The following is a 17361-nucleotide window of genomic DNA, read 5'->3' on the forward strand; positions in this document are numbered from 1 at the left end:
TCATGATGACATGCAAGAGTTGGCATGTAGATTATTTTCTATGATATTATGATTATGACTAATGCAGTGGTTGCATGTTGAGATGTGGTGACTGACAAGAACTCCACAAATGGGTTAAGAGGGCCAGTTTATTTGATGATCTCATTGGAGCCCATACTTGTGAGGGAGAATATGTAACACCATATGGGTTGGAGACATACTCAATCAACACTACATATGCCAGTGGTTCCTTTGTCTTGTATAGCTCTTGAGAGGCTATGGGACCATCTTGAGGAGGCCAAGTGCCTGATATTGTAGGCTAGGTGCCTAGTATTAGATTGGGATGCCGAAGTATGGTGGGGGTATAAGGACTTCGATGTCTGGGGTTGTGCACCTTAGTAGTTGTGGAGGGAGTGGGTGAGCCTTATGAGATGCTTGGAGTCATTGAGTACTATACCGGATGCCTACCTTGGGGAAGATAAGGTCGAGTCAGGTGCAAGCCTTGGGGTCATCCTTGGGCTAGGATATAGACCGATGAGGCTTATGCCTCGTTCCAAAAGTGGGAAAAAGGATAGAGATTCCTTGAGATTTCCTGGGTGTTGTGAAAAATTTCGATGCCTGCTAGTTATACTAGTTTAGCAGAGGGTGTACGGAAAACATGAAGTAATAATTAAATAAACAAAACATTAAATGATTTCATTTAACTTCGGGATGAAGTTCCTTAAAGAAGTGGAGTATGTAATGTCCCATAATAATAATAATAATAATAAATAATATAATATAATATTATTTATAAGAAAATAAATAATAAACAATAAAGAAACGATAATAATAGTAAATAGATAATAAATAATAAATAATAAATAAATATAATAACAACAAATAAATAAAATAGTAAGTAACAATACTAGAGTTCTAAATAAGTAGATATACAAGTAAAACTATAAAATAGTAATAAAAAGTAAAGTTATCAAAAATTAAAAATGAAGAAAATAAGAAAAAAAAATTAAGAGGAAATTTAACTTAAATAAATCTTAAAATAAAAAAATAAAAGTTGAATGTTGACACATGGAATGTGTGCATGCGATTCCCCTTCCAATGTTTTCTCTATTTAATAGATGGTGAGGAAGATGAGAGATCATTCCATGATTCCATCATCCATTCTCATGGGAGAAAAGTGTTGTGAGACAAAGGATTCTGTCACAGTAGTACATTGATTGAGGGCTCGGGGGTGGCGAGTTGTAGCAAGTTTTTATGCCACTGAGCCTACTTTTGGGTGGAGAGTCATCCCCAAAACTTTGTTGTGGTTAGAAGGATTCAAATAGCGTTCAACTCCGAAATCGTAAGTAAGGAATATCATCGCCATAGGTAAGTTGTCTCTGCTCATATTTCCAAAATTCGATGTTAAATCATTGATAAAATTTTTGCTAATTATAAATCACATAATTAATCTAATTAGTTGCATGTTTTAATTTCGGGGTTGTTACATAAGGTAAATTAATATTTTTGATATTTTAATTTTTTCACGCTCTGATAATGACATGTCTCTGAACTTTATAATACATAACCCCACTAGTTAATTTATCGTAAATCCTCCCAGTTTTCCTTAGTTGTTTCCCATCGAATTCACTTTCGACCCATGTAATTATCAAATAATCTCCATTGTACATAATTTTAGTAAAAATGAAAAAAAATAAATCTTGTGGATGTTGAATATTACAGTTAAGATAGTCAATTTATATTTGGTCCCTCTTATATTCTTCAATTATCAACGAGAATTATCAATTATAACATTTATCCCTTTCCGGTGAATTACAAATAAAACAACTAGTAGATGCTACATACATCGTAGTAACAAAATTATGTTTTATACAACTGAGTTTTAAATAACATGATGCATGCATTTCAATAAAAGAATAGAATCTGTCTCCTAGTTGATTGATATTTAAGATCACGAAATCACTATTCAAATTCCCAAGTACCTACATGTCTACAGTAAGTTCAATTTTCTAGAAAACTAAAGGCATACTACAGATAACTCTGAAATGTAGCACCTACATATGACCGTTTGTAATGGAAGAAAGAAATAGCAGTGAATTCAAATGGAATCTCCATGACGAGTACTTGGGAATTTCACACCATTTTCCACCCAACATAAAATTGTTTCCTCTAGTTGACCCCCGAGCTAAGAACTTCTTGCAAGGGTATCAACAACCTCTATCAATCCCTTTAATAGGCATTTTATGCCTTTATTTCATGATAATTTTTTCATTTAGCATCGTCCCGCTTTTGTGGTTCTTAATGTCCACTTGCTTAGGTTTTTCTTTAAAATCTTGCCTTTTTCTCCCGCGACGCTTTATGCTTATCTAAGCTTAGCATCTTTCCCCAGTTAATTCATTTAATGGATTTTCTCTCCTATCTATTAAAACTTATCTGGAATGTTTATCGTGAAAAGATTATTCGAATCTCATTTACCAGTGAGATTTTTTCTTTCTTTCTTTCTTTGATAAGAATCTCATATTCAAATGTTTTATTGCCAAGTACTTCAATTCCATTTATTTATTTATCAATAAAATTATATATTTGTTTACATAAACATGTTGATGTACTTCATTTCTTTTCCGTCATTCCTACTAACATTATTCAGTCCGAACATTACAACAACAAAGGGATAATACATTTTATTTAGAAAAATATTCCATTACTTTTAATCAATTTAAAAAATTAGATTCGTGTCATGTGTATCAACACCCACCAATTTCCTAGGCATTTGAGATTAATCCAATTCTAATAAATTCCTCCATGATAAGTTCCTCATTATTATTTATAACATTCGTTTATATATAAGCAAATTTTATTTAGAAAAATGGCACATTTTACAATAAGATGTGTAATTCCTTTTTTTCTTAAGTTAAAATTGACCCATAATTTAAAGTTACCCATAACCTTTTTATACATGCTTAATCAAGTAAATGTGTGCATTAGTAAGGAATTCCGAGGGTTGCAATAGTTTTTTTATTATATTTATGAAGCCGGTTATATCAACCACACTAATATTTTTAGTGTAATTGTAGTAGTTAATTATAATTTTGTAGCAATATATTCAATTTCTAAAAGATAAAAATATTTATAGAAGTGAAATAGTGAACCTTTTTTAATTAGAGGAACTTGTCTAACCATTTAAAATACTTTTCAATGTAGATACATATTATATATGGCCTTAGTGTATCCTAAGGGTTAACTAAAAAAACTAAGAGTTAAAATATTTTAATAATTTATTGCTTGATATAATAAAGATGTGTAATTTTGTAAATAGAGAATTTGAATTTTCCATAGTAGTATTTGAAACATTGAATCTCAAGCACGATTTTTCTTTCATGTTGGACAAATTTCAAATACCATTGTGGAAAATTTTTTGGAATCCAAAGAATCCACAAATTTAAAATATTGTTATGGAAAATCCAAACTCTCTTTACAAAAGAAAATCTGAATTTTATTATGTATTTAGTATAAATTTGACATGTAATATTATATAAAAAAATATATATTATTTCTACCATCATCAATATAAATTTGATATGTCACATTTATTTATTTCTCACATATTAATATGAATTAAATCATTGAAGATGAATTTTTTCTCTAAATTTTAAAAAATGATTTAAAATTTATAAAAATATAATCTTTATATATAAATTTATTTTAATTAATTTAAAAATCAGTAGAAATTAAATAATAATATTCATGTTAATTGGTTTGCATTTCTTTTATTTGTTTATGTTAATTGATAGGTTTTAGTTAGGTATTTTTAACCCTAGTAGGATTTTTTTAATATGTAATAAGCACAAAAGTAGATAGACATGGATAAAGTTCATATTATAGTATTCGTCCAGATTTCCTAGAAACAAGTCAATAAAACATTGTCTAAATGTATCACTTTAATGTTATAATATAACTTTACTTAACTTATCAATAAACAAATAAATATATATATCTATATATATATAAAAAATAAAAATGGTTAAGTCAATATCAAATATTTATCAAAATATAATCGAAATCTTAGAAAAGTATTAAAAACCAAAGATCCCAAATGTATAGGCTCTCAAACGAATAATGTATTGAAGATCAACTGTAAAGTGATCCTTATAAGTCAAAAGGAGAAACACAGTGAAAGAAATCGAAAGCTTATATTTAATCGAAAATCACTTGTAAATCCAAAATTTGCGTTGAAATCATAAAAGATCTTTCAGAAAGATTATTGACAAAGTAATAAATAAACAGAAAATAATAGTAAATATTTTTTTAATATTTTAAAATTTTCATTATAAATGTTAATGTTCACTATTTTAATTTATTAATTTGAATGTAATATTCTCTATTTATTAAAATTTTGTTAATTTTTTTATATATATTATTATGATCGTGATTACACTTAAATAATAAGTGTAATATGCATTGTTGTTTACTACCATTCTCTTATCCAAAAAATAGAGAATTCTTATGGGGGAGTGTGATCATATAATATTTTTTTTTTCTCAATAGATAATATTGACAATTAATTTATATTGAGATATGGACCTAGTTGGTGAGGAAGGTTCTCGAACTACATATTACGCGTAAGGAACATGTCATAGTGTGCACTCCAGAAAACCATGACATTTAGATGAAAAAATGGACGCGATAAGTGGGATAAAGGATTATTTAGTAGGCTTCGAGTATGACTCTCAAGATTCTTGGTCCATTTGGTTTGAAGCACCACATCAAGGACTTGAGATAGAGGATTGGGTAATATCTAGCCCTATGAACAAGGGGAATATCCCTACAGAAAGAAGTTTGGATAATGTGCATGGGATCCCTATGAAAAAAGGTTTGTGTTTACCTTTAGTGAGTCCATAAAAGAATAGCCAAGGGACGAAAATCTAGTATAGACTCAAGGTGGAGAATCGACTGCACAAACCTCTAGAAACCCTTTTGGTGCAACACATGACGAAAAGTTGATTTAGGTAAAGGCAAAAAGGGATAATATTGATTTTTCAAAGGCAATTGTTTTTCTCCCAATATTATTTAGTGACAGGTTAAACTAGAGACTCAAGAACATTGTAAACCATGTATCATTTAATAGGCCTTGCTGAGGGTTTGGGGATGATATTCTAAGAGGGCTTATGAATAGTCCTGGTATTAGTTGCAAAAAAAATTAAGTTTGGAGGGCATGGAAATGGAAAATATTTGTCAGCATAAACCTTAGGGTTTTAGGAAGGCTCAAATGGTTAGAATCGTGCTCATAAGAAGAGGAACAGGTTCCCTAAATTTCGAAATGAAAACCATAATTTGGTGGTTGGGGATGATGATAAGCTAGGGGAAGTGATGGGAATGGTGGAAAATGTCTTGGTAAAATGGGGGAGGGACATAGAATTAAAAGTGGAACTCCTATGCAATTTGGTTGAGAAGGAGTGGGGAAAATGCTAAAGGACCTCCCCAGGGTATGTTCTCTCATGTGTGGCCAGTTCATGCTTAAGTTTAACTCAGTGGAAACAACTAGTGTGTAGGCTCCATGCCAGTTTTGATGAAGTGATTGAATCCACTATTTGATGCTCATTGTGAAAAGTTGGATGTTGCACTTGTATGGGTTAAGCTCCCATGATTGTCACCACAACTCTGCTCCAAGGAAGTTTTCAAAGCCATTTGGAACAAATTGGGATCCTTCTCGGTGGTTGATATATTGTATAAGAGTAGTGGAAAGAAAGCATTAGTGAGGATTCTAGTAAATTTTGACTTGTGCAATTGTTTATTCATGGAATTGAATATTTTCTACAAGGGTTATTATCATAGAAAACTTGTGGACTATGAAGGGATACTCTTCAAATGCAACAATTTTCATAAATAAAAATACATCCTAAATAATGCATCTCTTCCTTTTGTGCACAATAAATAAAGAAGGTTATCTTTCGATGGTGGCTTCGATAATGGTAAAATGTTAAGAAAAAAGGTTGTTAAGATGAAGAAATTATTACACAGGTGTAATGAAAAAAATTTCCTTACGGTGGGTAGGAGGCGCTATCAGATCAAGTGAGGCAAGTTTGTCATGTGGGTACTCCATCCACCTTTAGCCATCCATCCTTGGGGAGAGAAACTCTCTTTATGACTCCCTTTCTAAAGAAGGTGCTCAATAGATTTTGGGTACCTAGAGGATTATAGAAAAGTGAAAAGGAATCACATCTACAAATTACTATAAGAGGCCCTTCATAGATAGTCTACAACTAGAGCCAGTCATGAACTGAATTTCATGATTTTTTATTTTTTTCTACTTATATTTAGATCTTCTGTGGACAATGTAAATAATCATATTTTTGTTAATTTTTGTAACAAAATAATAGAAAAAATAATAGGCTTGTCAAATCACGCTTGGTTTTGGGTTTCTAGCATCATCATGACTAGATAGATATGCTTAAGGTTACTATATTTTTTCTTTTTGAAAGGTGACTTATATGGTTTTATGAATGCACATAAATACATATACATAATGTAATTTCCATTTTAAATAATGAAAATTATGATTTTTTTTCTAATACAAAAAACAAAAAAAACTTATATTATCAAATAAATAGAGAAAATAAAGAAATAAAAGAAAAAAAAAATTCACATCCATATCCTAATCGAAACAAAAAAAATTTACATCCATATCCTAATCGAAATTATATAGAAGTAAAAAGCAAACCTTTTTAATTTTCTATTTCTCAAATTTGTACAAAATACCACGTAACCAACCTCTAGATTTCCTCTATTATTTAACTTTTCCTAATTATTTAAATATGAAAATTCTCCTCAATTAAGGAAAAAAATTATTATTTTTATTCTTTTAAATTTATATTCTATTATCTTTTCAAAATCTATATTCGATCAATGCTCCATTCAGCTTAATTAGTATTCCCTCAAATCAAAATTTTGGTTCTCAGCATAACTATTCATATGTCAGAAACACGTGCTTTGAAGTATTATGATTTATTTATATTCAAATTTTAATTAGGTTTTCTTTCTAATTTTATTTATTATATTGAATACAGTAATATTATAGTCATAATTAACCTAAAAAAATTACTATCATCGTTAAAAGCATTCCTACATAATGATATTCTATGAAACAAAAATTTAAAATTACTTAACAAGAATTCCATGGTAAAAGAAGGGCTTAGTGACGGTTTCCCATTCGATATACTTGGAAATGAATAGTACGATAGCCTTTATATACTATCTTCATTCCCTTCGTCCACAATGTTTTATCAACGGGAGATTCAATGTGCTGGAGTTCAAATTGTTATTTAGTATCAGGGTTTCTGGGATCTATTTCTTCAATTTCATTAATAGGTGTATAAGTTTTTTTTATTATTATTATTAAAATAAATTATGTTGTTTGTCTTGATTTCTTTAGCCACATATATCAACTTTGTTTTTATTTCAGTCAATGGGAGGATCAAGAGGCTTCTTCATTCCTTTTCTCTTTAACATTTCAGTAAATGGGAAGTTGAATGGGCTGGAGTTCTATTAGGTCTTTTGGATGTATGTTTTCATTTTTACTCGTATGATTATGATGTTGGTATGTGTACATTCAGAGATTGTACGAGTTTGACTGCACGAAGATATCCGCTCGTGAAATTCAGTCGAGAATGTACGGTAGAATCTTTGGTGTATGCCAACTTGTTACGTTATTGCTGAGCACCACCTAAATATTATGATAAATCTGGCATGTTGCTCAAATCAAATATGTTCCATGTTACACTGAAAGACGACATAATTGTGGTTGTGACCGATGGAATTAAGTAATTTTAGATTCTTCTCGTTTTCTCTGAAAGTTCGTTTATGTTTGAATATCAAATTTCACTGCAGGATGCGGTAGCGGTTGAAGATTCGGGTTCATCAAGCCGTGCGGACATCACGTGAATGTGAGCAAGTATCTTGTGAACGCGGAGAAACTTTGACCAAGATTCGTCCGAAGGCATCGTATTTGTCCACCCTCGCTTGAATTTGGAAAACACTTATGTCATGTATTAGTTATTTAGATTCAACAAAACCCTTACAGGCGGCTCTCATGAGTCTGCCGGTGAGCGAGGTATAATAATTTGAAAGTTCATGTCTGCCACCAACATTCGTCGTATCTTTATCTTTGAGGTGGTAAAGCATCAGTAGGACCCAACATTCATTCTTTTTCATTTTATAGCTAAAAATATTCAAATGGTAGCGCCCATCCGTAAAATGGCATCTCATTTTTATTTCCTACCATGCCCATTAGTTAGTTGGGACAAATGAACTTTGCTTTTGTTGATTGACGTTGTACAATGTCATTCATTATAAATTTCTGTATTTATAAGATGCAAGTTTTAGTTTGAGATGTCAAAAAATATATTATTTTCTGTTTATTTATTACTTTGTCATTAATCTTTCTGAAAGATCTTTTATGATTTCAACGCAAATTTTGGATTTACAAGTGATTTTCGATTAAATATAAGCTTTCGATTTCTTTTACTGTGTATCTCCTTTTGACTTATAAGGATCAGTTTACAGTTGATCTTCAATACATTATTCGTTTGAGAGCCTATACATTTGGGATCTTTGGTTTTTAATACTTTTCTAAGATTTCGATTATATTTTGATAGATATTTGTTATTGATTTAACTCTATATATTTATTTATTTATTTATTTATTAAGTAAAGTTATATTATAACATCAAAGATATATTTAGACCATGTTTTATTGACTTGTTTCTAGGAAATCTGGACGAATATTATAATATGAACTTTATCCATGTCTATCTACTTTTGTGCTTATTACATATTAAAAAAATCCCGCTAGGGTTAAAAATACCTAACTAAAACCTATCCATTAACATAAACAAATAAAAGAAATGCAAACAAATTAACATGAATATTATTATTTAATTTTTACTGATTTTTAAATCAATTGAAATAAATTTATATATAAAAATTATATTTTTATAAATTTTAAATCTTTTTAAATTTACAGAAAATTAAAATAGTGAACATTAACATTTATAATGAAAATTTTAGAATATTAAAAATTATTTACTAACTTTTTTTTTATAATAAAAAATTAAAATTTTATATAAAATTCCAAACAAAATTTTAACAAGTTGTAAATATCTCATTGAATTTAATAAACGGGTACATGAACTCTGTAATTTATCTATTGTTTTCTTACGGTAAAACCCCAACCTTTTACTCTCTTATTTACGTCTAACCACCGCTATCCTCATGATAGTATATGAAAAAATATCAAATCTTAATAAATTCTGAGTATTACATTGAATTTAACTCAGAGCACTCAAATTTAATTCATCCATCTTTGCCTAAGAACTACAAAGAGTCCGGGATGGGTTTTCACGACAGGAGATTTTGACAATAGTAAATCGTTAATGCTTTAAATTATATTTAATACGTAAGAGACTTTAAATGTTACTCATATTAAGTAATAGGAAATTTTATTACTATGATAATTTTCATAATAATAATTCTTATTACTTATAAAATCAATATTAGATCATTAATATCATAAAAAAATGATAAACCACTACTTTTTAAAGAAAAATTCTTAGTTTTCACGACAGGAGATTTTGACAATAGTAAATCGTTAATGCTTTAAATTATATTTAATACGTAAGAGACTTTAAATGTTACTCATATCAAGTAATAGGAAATTTTATTACTATGATAATTTTCATAATAATAATTCTTAAACCACTACTTTTTAAAGAAAAATTCTTAATTTTAAAGTTAAGAAATGTTTTCATAAATTTTCATTATTTTGATATTTTATTAAATTATAAAAATTGTTAAGGGATTTTATGTTGAGAAGTTTGGTGGGAAATATTTTGCAATAAAACAGTTATATTTAATGCAATAATAAAAATTAATAATATTTTGAATTTTATAATACATTTTTATTTTCATATATATAAAAACTTTTATTTATATAAAGGTTGAAAGTAATTTTAGTGATTTGGATTTTCATTACATTAAAAGTTTCATTATAAGATATCTCCGAAACCATATAGAATTATTATCCAATTATAGAATTTTGTATAAATTTTCTATTATATTATGATAATTTTATTGTAATTATTTGCAATAAAATAAAATCAAAGTTCATTTTTTATAACATAAATTATAAACTACTCCAATTATCATTGAAGTACAGTGATATCATGAAATAAAATAATTTATAATGTAAAATCATTAACCACATCATTTAAGAAAGATTTCATTTATTTTAATAGTATTTATTAGAATTTTAAATCAAAATTGGTGTGAATATATTTATGAAATTTACTTTAATAATATTTATTACAATTTTAAAATGAAAATTGGTATAGATTTATTTATAAAATATTTTTATGAAATAAAAATTACTATAAAATAAAACTAATTATATTAAAGCAAAATTAAACAAACCATGCAAATATTTAAAATCAAACATTTTAATAGTAATAAGAAAATAAAGAAAATATGAAAATAAAAATGAGAAGATATTGAAGATATACACATCCTCATCTAGAATGCATTAATGAATCTTGAGAAAGCCATTATATTGTGTTACAATAATATTATGATTATCATATTTGCATTGGTGATATAATAGGTTGATTAAAAGTTAGGTAGAGTAATTTTCAATACAAATTTCTCCTTTTTTTAATTAATACAGTTATAATTTATTAATGGTTATACTCAACACCTATTCACTAACTTGATAGTGTTTTATAAATCATTGTATTTAGTAGTCTATTAATTTTCTAGTACTAATGATCTTATAAACAAATTATCTTATTTAAAAATTATGTTGCATATATGTACAAAAGATTAATTTCCATTCAAACAAGTTTTGTACCCAAACCTATATCTAAATAACTTATCCATTCTTTATTGAAAAAGTGTCCCAAAGGGTGGTAATAAAACTGGACTTCTCCTTTGCGTCTCTAATGAGCTAAAACACACGTTCGAATATACACACGAGGGTTTTGGTGATAATCAACACGGGGGTTTTGGATACCAGCTTCAAGGTAGTATTGCAGTTAGTTTTGGTGGATCGGGACTTCCTAATGGCAGCGCGGCAGGGGAGGGGAGAGATCCCCTCCTTCAGTAATATTACAGCTGGAACGTCTGGAACCAGTAGTGGATCTGGGGGAGCGTCGGAGCGGCCACAGGGTATTCCGGTTATGGGATCTCAATGGCAGGCTAGGCTGGTGAACAAGTGCCTCCCCCGAGCTCAGAAAAAACCCAGGTATGTCATCCCAAATAACACGCTAGAAGATTATCGGTGTTATATGAGGGATCACGCGTTAATATGTAAATTTATCGGTTACTGGCCCTCTGAAAGGGACCTAACGAGATGGATTCATCAGAGGTGGAAGCCAATGGGGCACATTGATCTGAAATTGGGAGCTAAGGGATTTTTTACTGTCATCTTCACAAACTTACAGGATAAAGAACGGGTCTTTGAAGATGGCCCCTACTTTATGAACAATGCAGGTTTGTTTATACGATACTGGGAGGATCGCTATAACCCTAATGAGGAAAAAATCACGGCAGCCCCGCTATGGGTGCGGCTATTTGGGCTACCAGATGAATTCTGGAACCCTGAAATACTGGAAGGAATTGGAAATTCTATAGGCACTTTTGTGAAGGTTGCGGAATCTACGAAACGGGGCAAATATAATTCTTATGCCCGAATTTGTGTATATATGAACATTTCAGCCCCCCTTCCAGAGTCTATCGAGCTTGAATATCAGGATGAAGTCTGGCAACAGCCCATTGATTACGAGCATATACCATTTCGTTGTAGGCGTTGTCATGTGTACGGTCATCTTGTAAGAGATTGTCCACAAGTAAATGCGGATACAGTTGAACCGGAATTGAAGGAGGTTAGTCAAACATGTGAAGGTAAGGGAGGAGTCGAACAAGAATTCCAAGAGGTTCAGAGGAAACGGAAACAAAACCCGGGGGCTCCAGCCAAGAATACTAAGGTTGCGAATTCACCAATTGAGAGTATGAATCGCTTCAATATCCTCCATGAGTCTAAGGAGCAGACAGCAGAGGAACACCAGGACAACCAGGATACGGAAGGTAATGCATCCAACCCAATACAACCGGAAGACTCTGTTAATGTGGTTGCTCCGATGGAGATTATAAAGGATGGTAAGAGGAAAAGCAGAAGTCCAAGCCGCGAACCAGACGGGGAGGTAGAAGTAAGAAATGACGTTGCTATTGATCAATCTAAAAAAGGAAAGGAGGTTGTAAAGGAAGTAGGAACCGAGGAAGAACATATATTGAAGAAATTACTTGCCGATTGGAAAAAACTAGATGAACGGTTTATCCCAGAAAAAGAGAAGCAATTATACAAGGAGACTTTTCAGCGCTATAAAGAGAAGAGGGTAGCTGCTGTCGATAATCCGGATTTACAGACTCTGGAAGGAGAAAGCCCAGGTAAGAGCGGTAGGAAAAAAGGTAGAAGAACTTTGAATGAATCAATTCAAGCTGTTGGAGAGACTCTTGTTAATTCAGGACGGGTGATACCTCTATCAGAGGTTTTTTTACCAACCTCCAAAAAGTTATAAATGATTGTTCTTAGCTGGAATATAAGGGGTTTAAATAGTCGTGGGAAACAGAGATATTTGAAGGAACGAATCCAGACAGGTAAGCCGAGTATTATGGTAATACAGGAAACGAAAATGGACAGTCAGATGTTGATAGACATTATTCGGAAATTGAAAATAGGTTATGAGGTTATGGCCTTAGATGCTACTGCAACAGCTGGAGGTCTGGCCATTTTGTGGAACCCTGAGCAGGTAATTTTTGAACACTGGTATACTATGCCTAGGATACTCTCCGGTTTGTTTCGAATGGTAGGGATGAGGGAACGGATTCTGTTTACTGGAGTGTATGGGCCTAATACCTGTAGGGATCGAAAAGATTTTCTGAGGAACCTCCATAGGATGAGAAGTTTCAGTCCCAACTCCCCGTGGATAATAGGTGGGGATTTTAATATGATAAGGAATTTAGACGAAAAGAGAGGGGGGCTACGGAGAGAGGACGGGTCAATGGAGGAATTTAATGATATGATCAGAGATCTACGGTTAGTCGATATTCACACAATTAATGGGACATATACCTGGAATAATCGACGGGGGGGTCAGAACCAAATTGCATCCAGATTAGATCGATTTCTGCTATCAGAGCAAATTCTCAACAGTGATGTGTTTATTGAAGCGCAGATTCTACCTACCTTGGGGTCCGATCACTGGCCCATACGGTTAGAGATTGACATGAAACAGGTCAAAGGGAGAAGACCTTTCCGTTTTGAATCTTTCTGGTTGCGGGATCCAAAGTTTATCAGAAATTTGGAAGAATGGTGGAAACAAAGTAACATTATTGGCAGAGGTAAGATGCATACTATTCAGCTGAAGCTCAAGGCAATCAAACAGCAAATTAAGGACTGGAATCGACAAGAATTTGGTAACATTTTTGAGGCAAAGCATAAACTAGAAGGTGAAATGGAGAACATCCAACAGAGGATAATCTTGGAGGGTCGAGATGAAGAAAAGAGTCGGGAGGAAGGCCGAATTCTCAGTTTGCTAGAGGAACGAAGAAAACAAGAGGAGATTTTGTGGAAACAGAAATCAAGAGTCCGTTGGCTAAGGGAAGGGGAGCGCAATACAAAATTTTTTCATCAAGCCACGATCCAACATCGGCAGAGGAATCGGATTTTCTCACTTAAGAATGAGGAAGGAGAAAGAGTGTTAGAGCAGAAAGATATTGAAAAGCTCTTACTTGATTATTTTAAAGGAATTTTAACGGAAGATCAACAGGATCGAAGGCAGGCTATTCATCAAATCTGTCGGGAGATACCGAGATTAGTTACCCAGGATCAAAATAAGGCACTCATGCGGATAGTAACTATGGAAGAATTAGAAGAAGTGGTTATGAATATGAGTAAGAATAAGGCCCCAGGTCCGGATGGGTATACGGCGGAATTTTTTCAGGCTAGCTGGCACTTTATAGGAAACGAAGTATTGGAGGCGGTGGAAGAATCACGAATGAGACAGTATATATGGCCAGGTATTAATTCAACCTTTTTGACTCTCATTCCTAAAAGTAACACCTCGGATGAACCTCAGGGATTTAGACCCATTGCGTTATGCAATGTCATTTACAAGATTATCTCTACAGTGATTGTCAAAAGACTGAAGCATATTTTACCCAATTTAATATCGCCGGAGCAAACTGGTTTTGTGGAAGGACGCCAAATACTAGACGGTATAGTGGTATCTCAGGAGGTGATACACTCTTTAAAGGTGCGGAAAAAGCAGGGAATGCTTATGAAGCTGGATTTATCTAAGGCTTATGACCGATTAAATTGGCAGTATCTCCAAGAAGTATTGGGAGCTTTTGGGTTTGACAAAAGATGGATACATTGGATTACCAGTATGATTTCTACTCCTAATTTTTCAATATTGGTCAATGGTATCCCATCAGCCTCCTTTAATGTAACCAGGGGTATCCGGCAGGGGGATCCGATCTCCCCTTTTTTATTCATATTAGCTATGGAAGGGTTAAGTCGTAAGATCAAGAGGGAGGTAAGAGAACATAGAATCAAAGGTCTCAGATTGTGGGGGCCTAACTTAGTTATCACACACCAACAATTTGTTGACGACTTGATGCTATTCGGAGAAGCGTCGCTCAGAGAGGTTAGAAATTTCAAATCCGTTCTAGCAGTTTTTATGATGGCTTCAGGTATGACGATTAATAATGACAAGTCTTGCACCTTTATTTTTAATACTCCTGCAATTGTCAAAGCGCATTTAACTAGAGTATTAGGTTTCAGAATGGGTGAATTACCAACTAAATATCTGGGTGTCCAACTGGATATAAACTCCCACCGCCTAAAAAATTGGCAGAATTTGTTGGAAAGGGTTAGAAAACGCCTGGCTAATTGGTCATTTCGAACATTGAATTTGGCTAGTCGCATTGTTCTTTTAAAATCTGTTTTATTGTCTATTCCCATATATTCATTATCTATCCTGGCAGCGCCCAAAGGTGTTCTATCTAAAATGAGGGAAATATTTGGAAAATTTTTGTGGAGTGGTACGCAACAGCAGAGAAAATGGGTCCTAGTTTCATGGAAGAAGGTTATCCAAAGCAAAGCGGAGGGTGGTTTAGGAATTCGCGATCCTGAAATTATTAACCAGGTGTTAGGAGCAAAGTTGTGGTGGAGATGGGTACAGGGGGGTACTGATCTATGGAAAAGAATTTGGAACTTAAAATATAATATGCCAGGCACAGTGGAAGATCGTTTACGTTTAGCAGTAACTCCCCGAGGGTCACAAATATGGAACTTTGCAAGCAACAATAAAGATATCGTCGGGGATTTAGCTTTCTGGGAAATCCGTGAGGGTGGTACAGCAAGTTTTTGGGATGAAGGGTGGCAGCAGCGGTATAAGTTAAATGAAGTCCAAACTCTTCATGATGTTCAAGTGCTAGGACAAAGGGCAGGTATGATACATGTCAAAGATTATTGGCATCGAGGAGATGTACATGGTATTTGGCGACTATGGAAGCAGCCTAGGGAATGGGCAGATTGTATCAGTATGGAGACAGAACATCGGTATACCCAGGAAATGGATTCACGGAAAATTAAGATTAGAGGTGGTAAAGACATCCTAAGGTGGGGTAAAACAATGAAAGGCATGTTCACTGTCAAAGAAGCATATCACTGGAAGTCGAGGGAGGAAAGGGCTGGCGATCAACTGGAATGGAACAAGATCTGGGCGGCCAAATGGTGGCCTAAAATAACGTTTTTTGTGTGGCTGGTTTGCAATGGCCGGATCTTAACTTGGGAGAATATTCAAAAACGTGGTATGCATGGACCCTCCCGATGTTATTTGTGTTGTCAAGAGGTAGAAAATCTGGAGCATTTACTAAATCGATGCCTCTATGCTCAGAGTATATGGGAGGAAATCAGAGTACTATTTGGTCAAACAAACAGGGACCCAACTAGTCTCAGGGTTACCTTATTTCATTGGGGTAAAGGGAATTTTCAGAGTAAAGTTGTTCGGAGATTGTGGACTCTGGTGATTGGCTTTGCAATATGGGAAGTCTGGAAGGAGCGCAATCGGCGAATTTTTAGAGGACAAGCTTCTCCACAAGTAAGAGTTTGGGAAACAATCTGCAGATCAATCAAGGAGACAGTTTTATCTGAAGCATGGGATGAGAATGATTGGAAAATGCCCCAGGAGGAGCAACGAATTCTTGTAAGGCTGAATCTAGATTATACAATGATTTTCCCTAACCTGGACCGGGGAAATAGATATCAGCTACACAGTCCAAATCACTTCAGATTGCCAGGGGATAGGCGAATCAAACTGACATTTGATGGGGCGTCAAAGGGTAATCCGGGAAGCGCAGGCTGGGGTGGCCTATTTAGAGATAATTCAGGGTGAACACGGTGGGTGTATGCGGAATGGGGTGGAGATATGACCAACAATGAAGCAGAACTATGGGGCCTCTATAACGGACTTCGAATTGCAGTTTGAAATGGTTACCGGAATCTTGAGGTGGAAGGGGATTCCAAAATTACAGTTGACATGCTAAGCAAATTGCGGAATGGCAAACGGTGGGACCAAGTGGCGACGAGCTGGCGAACAGCTGCGATCATACAAGATATTGCAGAATTGCTCAATCGGATTGAGTATATGATGGTTACTCACGTCCTACGAAATGGTAATCAAGCTGCAGATTTCTTAGCCAATTGGAGTAGCGAAGCGTCGGGAAGAATAATGGATGGGAGCTGGGATGCATACCACGAGGATCCACGATGGAGCGTACTACGCAATATACTACAAACGGATTATGATGCGGCCATGGCACTACAAGAAAATCATTAAATGTTTCCCTATTCAGAAAGGGAGGCGACCTGACATGGTAGTTAATGATCGACAGGGGTTTATGCAGCGCGTGGATAGCAATAACCATAGGGGCGGCGATGGTGATCACCAAACGAGCGGGATGATTTTCCCAACGACGGATTTGGGTACGCTTTCGAGGACACCAGCGCGATGTGATGAGAATATTGGGTACGCTTCACATCATCTTAAAATTAATGGGGCAAGTGTTAAGGCAGGCGTCAGACGAGTTTTCGGTATTAAGTTGGAAGGGTGGTGGATGAGGGTCTTCATATGCTCTGCATGTAAATGTGAAGCGTATCGACTGAAACTTACAGCAAATCCCTGTATCAAGAGAGAGTGTGAGTGTAGTATGCAGCCCACAACAGTGTTGAGTATGGATGGGCGAAGAGTGCAGGAAGACGGCCGCTGGACA

The 17361-nt window shown here is 33.7% G+C and overlaps 1 protein-coding gene across 1 annotated transcript; it reads left to right on the forward strand.

Annotated features, from left to right (window-relative positions):
* Positions 1–11087: 11087 nt before the first annotated feature.
* LOC149166711 (uncharacterized) lies at positions 11088–16484 on the forward strand. The gene is made up of 2 exons (XM_089430233.1): positions 11088–12554; positions 12708–16484. Exons 1-2 carry the CDS (start codon positions 11088–11090, stop codon positions 16482–16484), a joined length of 5244 nt encoding a protein of 1747 aa, XP_089286359.1.
* Positions 16485–17361: the final 877 nt, after the last annotated feature.

The sequence above is a fragment of the Pinus tabuliformis genome, chromosome 5_1 (assembly GCF_031772625.1).
Source record: "Pinus tabuliformis cultivar Carrire ecotype Pingquan chromosome 5_1, CPIR1, whole genome shotgun sequence".
Classification (NCBI taxonomy): domain Eukaryota; kingdom Viridiplantae; phylum Streptophyta; class Pinopsida; order Pinales; family Pinaceae; genus Pinus; species Pinus tabuliformis.

Coding starts and splice junctions, on each gene's coding strand:
- LOC149166711 (XM_089430233.1), top strand. CDS start 11,088: ATGGCAGCGCGGCAGGGGAGGGGAGAGATCCCCTCCTTCAGTAATATT. Junction 12,555..12,707: donor CTCTTGTTAATTCAGGACGG/GTGATACCTCTA, acceptor ATGGTAATACAG/GAAACGAAAATGGACAGTCA.